General features: G+C 40.5%; 1 protein-coding gene across 4 annotated transcripts in view; it reads left to right on the top strand.

Annotated features, from left to right (window-relative positions):
• The window catches only part of Ccdc171 (coiled-coil domain containing 171), a 323,333-nt gene that overhangs the window by 94,225 nt on the left and 214,820 nt on the right, over positions 1–14,288 (top strand). For all 4 annotated transcript variants that reach the window (XM_031377774.1, XM_031377773.1, XM_031377775.1 and 1 more), the window contains one exon: positions 9,643–9,745. In XM_031377774.1, the coding sequence (XP_031233634.1) occupies positions 9,643–9,745 (103 nt within the window). The remainder of the gene's footprint in view (positions 1–9,642; positions 9,746–14,288) is intronic.

Raw genomic sequence — 14,288 nt, forward strand, 5'->3', positions numbered from 1 at the left:
GTCTATTTGGAGTTCTGTAGGCTTCTTGTATGTTCATGGGCATCTCTTTTTTTAGGTTAGGGAAGTTTGCTACTAGAATTTTGTTGAAGATATTAACTAGCCTATTACCTTGGGAGTCTTCACTCTCTTCTATACCTATTATCCTTATGATTGGTTTTCTCATTGTGTCCTGGATTACCTGGATGTTTTGGGTTAGGAGCTTTTTGCTTTTTGCATTTTCTTTGTGCTTTTTGCAGTTTCTTTGAAACTGTTGTGTCAATGTTTTCTATGGTATCTTCTTTGCCCCTAAGATTCTCTCTTCTATCTCTTGTATTCTATTGGTGATACTTGCATCTATGACTCCTGATTTCTTTCCTAGGTTTTGTAACTCCAAGGTTGTTCTCTCCAGGGTCGAATCTCTTGTTTCTGATTTCTTTATTGTTTCTATTTCCATTTTTAGATCCTGGATGGTTTTGTTCATTTCCTTCACCTGTTTGATTGTGTTTTCCTGTAGTTCTTTAAGGGATTTTTGTGTTTCCTCTTAAAGAGCTTCTAGCTGATTACCTGTGTTCTCCTGTATTTTTTTTTTTTGAGGGTGCTATTATGTCTTTCTTAAAGTCCTATATCATCATCATGAGAAGTAATTTTATATTTGAATCTTGCTTTTCCGGTATGATGGTGTGTCCAGGACTTGCTATGGTGGGAGAATTGGGTTCTAATGATGTCAAGTAACCTTGGTTTGTGTTGTTTATATTCTTATGCCTGCCCTTTGCCATCTGGTTATCTCTAGTGCTACCTGACCTTGCTAAATATAACTGGAGCCTCTCCTTCCTGTGATTCTGGTTGTGTCAGAACTCCTCAGAGTCAAGCTGTCTCTCTGATCCTGTGATTCTGGGATCCTGTGATCCTGGGCTTGTTCGAGCACCTGGGAGTGCTGCTTCCTCTGGGTGTTGTGGGACAGGCTTGCACCCAAGGTCTGCTTAGGACACCAGCCCAGTCTCTCTACTGGAAGGAACCCGAGCCATTGGGCTGGTGGAGTTCCTGTGTGCCTAGGTCCTGCTGGTTCCAGTTACTCCTGTTATTGGGACAGATGTTGTGTCTTCCTCACCTCTGATCCTGAGTGTGTCAGAGCGCCTGGGAGTGGAGCTTCCTCTGGGTGTTGTGGGACTAGCTGTGGAGCTTGCATCCAAAGTCTGCCTCTCTTCCTTGTAATTTTTAATTATTTTTAGTTTGATGACATTATTGAGAAGTGGTAGAAACTTTTGAAGTGCGGTTCTGTTAGAGAAAGTAGGTCACTAGGGTATGTAACTTTTGGGGGACAAGATTATGTTTAGTTCCAGACCCCTCTCTCTCTCTATTCTGTGCTTGCCTATGGCTACAAGGTGAACATCCTCTTTTAACATATGCTGGAGATAAAGTATTCAAACATATGAGCCTGTATGTAGAGGCTATTCTCATTTCAACCAGTATACCACATGAGACGCATATAGTGTATGTATTTCTGTGTCACCCTGCTGAGTAGAATAGTTTCCAGATTCATCTATTTCCTGCAAAGTTCATAACTTTTCTAGATTTATTTTTACTATTTTTAAGCATGTGTGTATGTGCATGTGTGTGTGCATGCACACACATACATATGTACACGTGGACAGTGTTCATAGAGGCCAGAGGCAACAGATTCCTGTGTGGGACTGAAAGTATAGGCAGTTGTGAGCTTAGTGTGCCCAGAGCCTGAAGTTAGGTCCTCTAGAGGAAAATTCTGGGCTCTTAACTACTGAGCCCATCTCTCCAGCCTCCAATTTCATTTTCCTCTACAGTTGAGCAAAATCCTGTTGTTTGTGTATACCTTGTTTGCAGTAACCACTCACCTGCTGATCGCTATCCAGGATGCTCCTATTTCTTTGCTGTTGTGGATAGCGCAGCACTAAATATGGATGTGCAAATCTCTCTGTGGTAGGTTATAGTTCTTTGGGTGTATACGTAGGAGGGATATGGTGGGATTATTTCATAGTTTCTGGCTTTGGTTTTTCAAGAAACTTTCATGCTTACTTCCATAATGGCTATGCCAACTTACACACCTGCCAGCTGTAGATAAGATTCGCTTTTGAGTTAATGTCTGTTAACCTTTGTTATTGGTTTTCTTGATAATAGCTGTTCTGAAAGAGTGAGGTGAAATCTCAGTGGTTTTTAAAAAATATGTATTTACCCATGTTTATAAGTATTTTGCCTACACATATTTCTGTGTACTACTTACTTGTGTGTCTGGTGTCCATGGAAGCCAGACGAGGACAGCTGACCCCCAGAACTCAATTTACAGATTGTTGTACACTGCCATTCGGGTGCTCAACTCTAACCTGGGTCCTCTAGAAGAGCAGTCAGTCCTCTTAACTGCTGAGCCATTGCTCCAGCCCTTTGCAGTAGTTTTTTTTTAAAAAAAAGTATTTTAAAAAAGATTTCTTAGATTCAAGGTTCCTAAAGCTTAGGAGAACTCCTCAGACTGTCAAAGACAACCAACCGAAGCCACGTCAGTGCCTCTTACCAGCGTTCCTGAGGATTTATGGTGAGATCCATCGTCAAGCATTGCTGGTAAAGAAACAGTACTAGATTATATTAATCAAGGTAACCCAGACCCAGAAAACAAACATCTCATGTTATCGCTCATCTGAGCTTCCTAGCTCCAAATCGTCAGATACAAGTATAATCCTCGCCTTATTAAGGAAACCTCTGTCTGTAACAGATGGAGGCTGTTAGAGAAAACACAACCAGTCAAAGTGCAGAGCTATGTAGCCCAGTCCCCACTGATACATCTGACTCCTGCACCTAAGCCTCAGAGATGGTTTCAGAAGAGGGGTGGAAAGATTGTCGGAGCCATAGGAACCGGGGGTTTGCTGTTAGATTGTGTCTCTGAAGAATATGAGAAGCTACACTTATGAAGTCTTATTAACATGGCTGCCTAAACATGAGCTGAACAAGGCTGATATCAAAAGCCATGCTAATGTGGATGGGAAAGGTCAGGAGGCCTCAGCCTGACATAAAGGACTGCAGGGCAACTAAGGAGTGGGAGCAAGTCTTCTCCAGGGAAGAGCACACAGATTCATTATCCAGTACCAAATGGTCAGTACTGCAGTTACACACGCGCGCGCACACACACACACACACACACACACACACACACACACACACCCCAGTGTGCAGACTGAGCAGATGTATTTATGTATTTAGGAACACACACATATTATGTAACAACAGATAATGAAAAAGGGAGCTGTGAATTTGAAAGAGCATTGAGAGGTACATGGGAAGGGCTAAGAAGAAGGAAGGAAAGGAGACAATGATATAATTATAATCTCAAAAGTAAAAGCAATAGTTAAAAATGGCACTAAATAGTTAAAAATTCCTGTAGTCTGTTTGCTCATTTGTAAAATAGCACTAGCAATTTTTATCATGCAGAGTTTTCGATGAATATTAAGTACAGTGTGAGTATCAGTATAGTGGAGAATAAAATAAATAAAGTTTAAAATAAAATTTTAATAAATAAAATAAATAAATAAAATAATAAAAATTTTAAATTTTTTGACAGAGATTATTACAGAAAACTAATCAAAATGCAGAGTTGTGAAACCCAGTCCCAGCGGGTGCACCTATAGCACGGCCCCTGTACCTTGAGGTACTTTTAGTATGCCCTTCCCTGAAGGCTAAGGGGATAAACACTTTCTAAATATTTATTGGCCATTTGTGTTTCTTCTTTCGAGAACTGTCTGTTCATAAGCCCATTTAATTTTGAAATCACATAGCTCCACCTGCCACTACCTCCAGAGTCCTGGGATTAAAGGCTCGCTCCACTCTGCCCAGTCTTGATATTTAATTTTTGCAGGAAAGAACACATTTTGGAGACAGATTGAACTGTGTTTTAGTGCCACTCCCATGTCATAGCAGCCGTGTGACCTATTGTGGTTATTCCTGTAGTCTGTTTGCTCATTTGTAAAATAGCACTAGCAATTTTTATCATGTAGAGTTTTCAATGAATATTAAGTATAATATGTGTATCAGTATAGTGGAGAATAAAATATTGTGCACACAACAAGCACTTGGAGCTAGGGTGATATCAATCAAAATAGACTTTGGAATAAAAATGTTACAATAGGTACATAGGCATATCTTATAATGATAGGGTAGGGTCAGTGTATCATGAAAAGCTAACACACACACACATACACACATATATACATACATGCATGCACACACACACACACACACACACACACACACACAAACACAAACACACAGAGTGAGAGCGCGTGTGCGAGAGAGCAACATAGCTCCAAAATAAGTGAGGCAGTCTGACCTGCTTGAGTGTATAAATATTATGCCTGCAGATCCTGGCACACTACTTTCAATAGTGAGTAGCCCAGTAAGCCCGAGTAGAAATAATACCAATAAACATAAGATCCAACAAAACTATAAACAAACTTGACTTTATAGATATTTGTGGAGCCACATCTATCAATGCTACAGCACACGCTTTTCACATATAAACACAACTTTTGTGCACAGACTGTAGTAGTCTAGGCTATGTAAAAAGTCAATAAATTTGAATGGACTAAAGTTATACAGAGTGAACTGAGGATATAGCTCAGTAACTGAATGCTAACCTAGCATGTACAAGTTCTAGCTTCAATCCCTAGTACTGCCAAAAGAAAAAAAAATAAGGGAAAAATTATATGAAGCCTCTGAATAGGATAGAATTCTATTAGAACTTAAGTATAGAAGACAGTATGGGGAAATTAGCAAATATGAAATATTAGTGAATACACTCCCAAGTAGCTAGTGGGTTTAAAAGAAATCACAAATGAATTTTAAAAATTCTTTGAAAACACACCAAACTTTATAGGGTTGTGCTTAGGAAGGATGTTTAAGAAGAAACATTCTCAACACCAGGAACCTAGCATTCTACCCCAGAGACGTGAACCTGACTTGAGAGATTGGAGAAGGTAACAAAGGGGAAAGAAGGAAAGAGATTAAAAATAGAGGAAATCAACCAAAAGTTGTTTATTTGAAAATATAGCTAAATTGGCAGTGTGTGGACAGAGTCATCAAGGAAAAAAAAAGAGGATCCAAATTACTGAACTACAGAGAAAATATAAATAAAAATAAGATAATACCTAGAATACCTGTTTACTAACAAGCTAGATAATTTAGTTAAAATAGGCAATTTCCTGGGAAGATAGAAACTAACAAAATAATTTAAAAAGAGATAGAAAACCAAGTAAGATATTTATCCCCCCTTCTTTTTCTGAGCATGGTTTCTCTGTGTAGCCTTGGTTGTCCTGGAACTTACTCTGTAGACCAGGCCTGCCTCTGCCTCCCAAGTGCTGGGATTAAAGGTGTGTGCCACCACTGCCTAGCTAGATATTTAAATTTTTAATTAGGAAAAAAAATCCTAAAATGAAAAGCACACACTATATTGCTTCATTTGTAAATTCTAACCATTTAAGAAGATTTAATAAAGATTTTCTAAAAATCAGAGAGAAAACACTTTGTATTTAATTTTGTGGTTAGATACCACACTGGTAACCAACCCAGGCACAGACACAAGAAAGCCACATACAGTAGCCTTTTGAGTACAGCTGGTAAAATTCTAAGCATGAGATCAGCAAACACAAGTTTTAGGAGAGAGAGAGAGAGAAAAAAAAGGAGTTTTATATAATCCAGTGGAATTTATCCCTGAAATTTGAGTTCAACAGACCACTATGTTTTAGGGTTCTTTCTATACCATGCAAAAGAGGTCAGTTGATGACATCATTTATTTATCTATCTATCATTTTAGATACTAGGTGCTGGCCTGGTGCTAAATATATATTGGTGAGGGCAAAAGTAATCCCCTCTTCATGAGCCTTATTTGAGCTACACACATTGAAAACAGAGTTACTGTGATCGGTGCTTTGAAGCCTGTGGTAAAGGAAGTTGACATAGCCAGGGTCTGAAGATAACTTTTCTGGAGTGGTAATTGAGCTAAGACCTGAATACAGAATCTTGATATTACCCACAATAGCCCCTGACCCAGTTTTTGTGGTGCTGTGGATTGAACCCAGGGTCTTGAGCACACTAGGCAAGCACGATACATCTCTAACCATCAGGAGTTTCACAATTAGCTGTGGTTAATGCTTTTAGTTATCTGAGACTGACTATAGTCTAAAAATATTAAATGGGAGATTCTAGAATTGAAGAGTCCCTAAGTTTGAATGAAGGCATCTGAATAGAATGATGATTTGCACATCCTGCTGCCCAGGACACATGAGGCACCCATGCACTATACACTAGTGGCTTGTTAATCATTAGCATCCCCAGAGACCTGGAGGGGTCATCCTAATGTCACAGACGCTGTGTTCAGGTGACTCTTATTTCATTTAATAATTCCCCAATAACAAGAGTAGTGATACTGACCATTCAGATCGCTCCCCACCCAAACTACAATCCTTTAAGTAAAAAATGAAGGCAGAATAAGCTACTTTGAAAGAAAAATGGCCATATTGATATTTTTAGAATAGTACCTATGATTAAAATTGTTCTATCTTAGCTAATACTATTAAACTTTTGCTGTGCCTAATTTACAAATAACCCATATCATACCTATATATGTACAGAAAAATATAGTACGCGGTTGCTCAATGCTGTCTGTGCTTCCCGGCATCCTCTGGAACCTTGGAGCAGTTCCTGGTGGATAAGAGGGGTTCTGTGTTCTAAGGATGTAATTCTGTCCTACCATATTTATGCTGTTTTGTATTTGTAAGCATTCTGTTACTGCTAGTGAGAGATCTCATCAGCTTTTAAATAAGCTTATGTTTTCTCACAATAAAAAACAACTCTTGTTTGGCCTCATTTCTATTTCAACTCCTTTTCCTTTTTCCTCCTTTCCCTCTCACCACAGAAGGGTTTTCTGAAGTTTCCATTTCTTCCTTTTATATGTGATTAGGAAAAAAACAAAAAACCAGGCTTATCTCTTCTGCAACCTATTTCAGTTTGGTTAAAGCTACATTATAGTCAGTAATGACCCATGCCCAGTGGCATGTCTTAGTTCTCCTATTGCTTGGCCTTTCTGTGATGTTACACTTTCCCATTTCCCCCTTTCTTCTTCTGAGTTGGCTAGAGATGCCAGAGTTCCTGAAGCCTGCTTGGCTTCTCTCCCCAGCCCATCAAGCACACTAAAACTCACTGGGTGAGTAAATGATTCCCAAATGCATCTCCGGCTTTGCCAGTAGTCTCTGTCAGACAGGTAGCTGCCTGTCATAAAATTTCTCATTTTCACATATTCACTTAAGACCTGTTACCAGGTGCCAAGCTGGGGCCAGGGACTACTTCTGTCTCTTTCATGGAACTTGAGCTAACAGTGAATTCTTTTTTTTTTTTTTTAATTTTTATTTTACTTTTTATTTCTTACTTTTTAAAAATCTCAGTTTGTTCTAGATTTTTTAAAAATTAATTAATTTTTAAAATTTATTTACATTTTTTATGTCATGCATTGGTATAGGTTCTTTCTTTCTTTCTTTCTTTCTTTCTTTCTTTCTTTCTTTCTTCCTTGCTCTCTTTCTTTTTTTTTGTTTTTTCGAGACAGGGTTTCTCTGTGTAGCCCTGGCTGTCCTGGAACTCACTCTGTAGACCAGGCTGGCCTCGAACTCAGAAATCTACTTGCCTCTGCCTCCCAAGTGCTAGGATTAAAGGCGTGTGCCCTCACCGCCTGGTGTTTTTTTTTTTTTTTTTTATTGGATATTTTCTTTATCCTTTTCCTAGTTTCCCTCCCTCCTAGAAACCCCCTATCCCATCCTCCCTTCCCCTGCTTCTATGAGGGTGTTCCTCCACCCACCCACCTAAACCTACCTCCCTGCTCTCGATTCCCCTACACTGGGGCATCTATCGAGACTTCATAGGACCAAGTACCTCTCTTCCCATTGATGCATGACAAGGCCATCCTCTGCTACATATGCAGCTGGAGCCATGTGTACTCCTTGGTTGGTGGCTTAGTTCCTGAGAGCTCTGAGGGGCCTGGTTGGTTGATATTGTTGTTCTTCCTATGGGGTTGCAAACCCCTTCAGCCCCTTCAGTCCTTTCTCTAACTCCTCCATTGGGGACCCCCGTGCTCAATGCAATGGTTGGCTTTGAGCATCTACCTCTGTATTTGTCAGGCTCTGACAGGGCTTCTTAAGAGACAACTGTATCAAGTTCCTGTCAGCAAGAATTTCTTGGCATCTGCAATAGTGTCTGTATTTGGTGGTATGTGGGATGGATCCCCACGTGGAGCAGTCTCTGGATGGCCTTTCCTTCAGTCTCTGCTCTGCATTTTGTCTCCATATTTGCTCCTGTGAGTATTTTGTTCCTCTTTCTAAGAAGGACTGAAGCACCCACACTTTGGTCTTCCTTCTTCTTGAGCTTCATGTGGTCTGTGAATTGTATTTTGGCTATTTGGAATTTTGAGGGCTAATATCTACTTACCAGTGAGTGCATACCATGTATGTTCTTTTGTGATTGGGTTACCTCACTCAGAATAATATTTTCTAGGTCCATCTATTTGTCTAAGAATTTCATGAATTCATCATTTTTAATAGCCGAGTAATACTCCATTGTGTAAATGCACCACATAAACCGTGAATTCTTTACTCTTCCTGCCAACTGTGAGCAGGTCCGCAGGCAAGCAAGCAAGCCAGAGAGCAACAGCAGCCTTGATAGCCTCTGTCATTCCCATCCAACACTGAGATCCACCCAGTTCCCTTAGTTTGAATCCTTAGGCTTAATCTTGATTCCTCCTTTTACTGGGGGAGTCCAGTCAGTGCCATGTAACCCACTGTGGTGTGGCTGGGTGCTCCACCTACTGTGGATCTTTCCTACGTTGTATCTTCACTGCTAATACTATTGCTTAACTTCTGTGCTACATTTAATGGTTCTGCATTGCATTATCATCTGACAGCTTGCCATGTGACTGCAAGCAGGGTTTTAGAAAAAAGTATTGTGGAGTTTTTTGTCTCAGTTTAAAGATAGTATTTATTCATTTTTCCCTATGTGGTGTATGTATGGTGTATGTATATATACACATACATATATGTATGCATACTCATGGATATGCATCCAAGCTCATGCAAGTGGTGGCCAAAGGCCACCAGTGTGTTTTGTCCTTTATTGCTCTCCAGCATATCTTCTGAAGAAGCTTGTGGATTTGATCTTGAGTTCCTGGGATGTTCCTATCTCTGCTTCCCCAGTGGTGAGGTCATGGGTATATAATGTCATACGTGGGTTCTACATGGATTCTAGGGATCTATACTCAGGCCACTATGCATGTGCATCGAGCACTTTCCCGATCAAGCTGTCCTTCCAGTCTCCTGTTTCAGTTTTATTATCATCAAATGTCATAACATTATTTTGAAGACTAGAAAGGTTTGTATGTACAAAGCACTTAGGAAGTGTGCAACACTAAATTCTCAGTACACAGAGTCTAAGACTTTGCATAGTTGTACATTGACCAAGTAAAATGTATGAGTTTATTAGTAATGGGCTTGAATTGGGCAATTGATATCTTGTTGAGACTTAATTATGCTATATAAATTCACAGTAAAATCTTCAGCTACTACAGTATGTAACCTTATTATGTATGCTTTTTTCCTCCTTAATTAAAAGGCTAAGAAGCATCAGGCCTTCCTAGTGGAGACATGCGAGAATAACGTGAAAGAACTGGAATCCATCTTGGGCAGCTTTAGCGTGTCAGCGCAGTGGACATCAGGTTAGTTGAAGGTATAAAATGACAGATGCATCTGTCAGTGCTCCGAAGTCACTCCAGTTTGGGAATTCTGCAGATGCCTCTGACAGTCCCTCATCTCAACAGGCTTTGATTTGATGACATGGTAAGAGCGGTTCTCACAGCAGTCAGCTGGCCTGGCTGGCTGGGAAAGGGTGACGGAGTGTGGGCCTGCTGCTGTCCTCTCAGACTTGATTTACAAGTGTTGAAGTCTGTGTGGTTGGACAGACAAGGGCTTTCTTGCTGTGTTCTGAATCCAACTGAGAGAAGAGTCCTTACAGTATACCTGCAAGGGGAACAGATGTTTCCATCAAACTGAGCCAAATTCTGAGGCAACCTTCAGCAACTTAAAGGTCATGCATTCAAAAGGTTATGCAGGACACAGGCTGTAGGAGTGTGTGTTCTATACCGTTGCTTTCTAAGCCTGTTTCCTCATGTACATATATGCTCTCTGGAGATAATAGTGCTTAGCCAAATTACTTTTGATTTACTATTAACCCACTTTAACATACTGAAGAACTTACAATATTGGGTAGAAATGCTTTGGGAACTAGCTAATAAACCGTGTTTCCAATATCTACTTTCTTAATTTTTTGTGGTTTTGCATCATCTATGCTTACAGTGGCTTTAAGTTGAAACTTTTATTTTTCTGTTTTCTTTTGCCTCAGTTTTTTAGTTGTTTTTATGATGTGATTATATTCTTGAGGACATAAAATTAAACCCTCTTATACATGTATTTGAAGGTAATTGAAAGTGGTTTGGCAAGGGAGGATTTTTTTGGGGATGGGGAGGGCAGGTTTTAGGACAAGGGTTCTCTGTGTAGCCCAGGTTGTCATAGAACTCACTCTGTAGACCAGGCTGGCCTCAAACGCAGAGATCTACCTGCCTCTGCTGCCTGGTTCAAGGCAAGGACCACCCCAACCTGGTGAGAAGGGAGTGCTTTAGGAAATGGGATTTTGGGGAAGTTTGTTGCCCTGGAGTCAGTGGAAAGATCCGAGGGGCCAGTGCTCTAGCTCAGGGCCACAGATCTTGCAGCTGATGAACTGTTAGACATGTACTATGCACGGGTGCATTTTCAGTCTGCTTGTAGAGTTCATGCTTTTAGCGGTGGTTTTATTAAGTTCACATATAACTTTTCATTCTTAATTTTGATAATTATTTAAAATAAAAATATGGGGTCTGGAGAGATGGCTCAGAGACTAAGAGTGTTGGCTGCTCTTCCAGAAGACCTGGGTTCAGTTCCCCACAACCACATGGTGACCACCAACTACCCCTCACTCCAGTTCCACTTACTTACATATAGGAAAATATACAAATATAATAAATAAATCTTACAAGAATTAAAGACACACACACACAACACACACATATACACACATGCAGCACAGCATGTCAGTGGAAGTCAGAGGATAGCTTGTGTAATTTGAGTTCTCTTTCTACCATGTGGGTCCCAGGGATAGAACTCAGGTGGTCAGCCTCGGTGGCTGGTGCTTTTCCTTCTAAGCCATCTTGCTGGCACCAGTGTCCGTATTTTTAAACCATAGATTCTACACATGCATACACATAATATGAGAGACACGTTGCCAGGAGAGGACCGTGTCCTCTGCTAGTGATTCTTAGGTTGGTATAGAGGCATTATCGTTTCAGTAGTTGGTGACAATCATTTGCTCTTGGTCATGGTGGATCTATTCTCCTTTGGAGCATGTTTTGCCCTGTGCTTTGTGAAGCTGACCTCCATCATTTGGGCTTCTTTGCCTTCTGCCTTCTTAATAAGTTTGGACAGTGGGTTCCAATAGGAGATTTAAGAGGGTGGAAGAAGAAAGGCAGACATTATTTCCTCTCATGTTCAGTTTGGGTCCAGCCATGAAGTAGCTTTTCCTTTTAGTGACTGCACCTTGCATCAGGTGGGTCCTGTTTCATATGTGGCTCTTGACAGGCTAAGGTGACAGTGGACCTTCCTCTTGACCCTTTAGGCTTGGGTGTGGAGTTGGTTTTGCACTCATCTGTTTTGGTCTGTGATGATGTATTGTTGACTCTGTGCCTGCCTACCTTCCTGTCAATAGTCTCTTTAATAGATTCTCTTCTGATGAGCTGTTGTGAGGGAGCCATCTCCCACGGAATCACATACCTACTTAGGACCTGTCTCATCCTTGTTTTGTTACTATAGTGGATCCTGCTTCAACTTATCCTAGCTCGGGTTGGATTGCTGTTGCTTATTTTCTTCAGTCTGCTTTTATCCTTGATATATTTTTAGCTGCAATTTTATTAAATCATTACATAGCCTTCTTTGTTTTTTTATTTAAATATTCAACATCAAAATGAAGTAGTTGCTTATTCGATGTTGAGCTGTCCTCAGTAATTGCTGTCAAATATTAGGTAATTCTGTTGTTTAATTAAAGTGAAATGATTGAAAATTATTATCATGAATTAATGTTAGTCCAGCTCTGACAGTAGTTGCTCAGCATTTGGGTTTTGTGGTTGCATATATTAGAAAGCTTTCTGAAGTGTGTAGTCAATATGAGTTCGTCTTCAGATCGCAGATGATCAGTATTTTTTAGTCCCAGAGTGCTTAGGACTTTATGTACACAGAATTTTCTCACTTATACATCGTTTCCCGAGGTCTCTGTCACTGTTCTGCCTGAGCACTGCTCTCCATGCTCCCATCTGTGCTCCATTCCACTCCTCTTTTTTGACTGTCAGGATGATGAGTGAACATGGAAGCTCTAAACTTTCAATTAGAAGATGAGTCGGTTTCGGGGCTCCCAACCTGTAGCATCATAACTCTGGTTAATAATAGTCCACTGTATATTATATTACAAAGTTGTGAAGAGATTAGACCATAATGTGTCCTCCCTGCCCTCCCCTGCCCACAAAGTAGTCATTATATATAATGATGGATGTGTTAATTAGCTCAATTGTGAGAATCACTTCACAGTGTGAATATACAACAAACCATTTATTGCGTGAACTCATAGTCAATTATTCTTCAATAAGGCTGGAAGAGGACAGGAGAAAAACTTGTGAGAGCATGGATTTCCTTTGCTCCAAACTGCCCAGGCTTTGCATATTGTGTAGAAGCCAAAATCCAGCTTCTCTCTCTCTCTCTCTCTCTCTCTCTCTCTCTCTCTCTCTCTCTCTCTCTCTCTCTCTCTCTCTCTCTCATCTACTAACCTCACTTGCTGTTAATCCCCCTGCTTGAGTTCTGGTTGATCTTCCTATCTGCTCTTGAACACACCAAGCATTCTCTTGTCTTAGGTCTTTATAATGGACTTCTTTCTAGATGGAGGGCTATTGTTGTTGTTGTTGCTGTTTTTGTGGTGTATACCTGCATAGCCCCTTTCTACTGTCCTCAAGCCCATGTTCAAGTGTCCCTGAAACTTACCCACTGCATACTCTCATGTGTTCTGCCTCATCACCTTTCTCCTTTCCCTGTTGGACTTTGTGTGTGTGTGTATGTGTGTACCAGAGCACTTACTATTGTTACGCATTTGTGACACACTCTTTAGTGTATTTCTTACCACAGTGCCAGTTGCCTAGATTCACTAATATATAGGGAATATGGTATAAAGTAGTCACTTGGAAGCTAATGACTATGACTGAAAACATAAATGAATTAAAAGAATGCTGAAGTCTGTTTAAATTTTTAAATTTTTTTTTTTTTTAAGGCAGGGTCTTGCTACATAGCCCTGGATGGCCTCGAACTTGCAATGCAGACCAGGTTGGCTTCAAACTCACAGAGATCTGCCTGCCTCTGCCTCCTGAGTGCTGGGTTTAAAGGTGTACAGCAGCATGGCTGGCTTTGTTTTACATTTTAATTTCTGTAGTTAACAGTGTAGTCATGAAGTATTGTAAATTATGGTAGTCTCTGGGAGCTTGTGGTAGTCAACACAAAGACTGACCTTGGGCAGAGAAGATGGGCAGATCTTTGTGTAGTAATTTCTCAGTGATTGCTTACTTTGACAGACAAGACAACATCCCTGTACGTAGGCAGGGGTGTTTATCTTTCCTTTGTTTCCTACCTGCTCTGGATACTGAAGCAGCATTGCTTAAATCCCTTGTCTCCTGGTGGGGATGGAGGGTTGGAGGAAGGGTCAGTTTCTGCTTTGAGCCCATGCAGTCTTCTGCCTCAAATATAATACTTCTTCTAATACAGTACTTGCTGTACTCTAAAGCTGGCAGACATCAGACTGTGACTATTGATGAAGTTTTCCTCGTGGTTCAGTCTTCAATCTTTACTATGGTGGGCTTCCTTTAGCTTTTCTGTCCTTGGATTTGTAATACTGTAGAAATACTATTTTTCCTTCTACTTGGGGAGACTAAAGAACCTATGGAAATAATAGCCACAGGGGACTGGAGACATGACTCAGCAGTTCAGAGCTCTGGATGCTCTTCTAGAGAACAAGGGTTTGATTCCTAACACCCACATGGCAGTGTATAACTATCTGGAGCTGCAGTTCCAACAGACCTGATGCCCTCTTGTGGCCTCAGCTGGCACTGCATTCATGAGATACACACACACACACACACA

This window comes from Mastomys coucha, unplaced genomic scaffold (assembly GCF_008632895.1).
Source record: "Mastomys coucha isolate ucsf_1 unplaced genomic scaffold, UCSF_Mcou_1 pScaffold18, whole genome shotgun sequence".
NCBI lineage: Eukaryota > Metazoa > Chordata > Mammalia > Rodentia > Muridae > Mastomys > Mastomys coucha.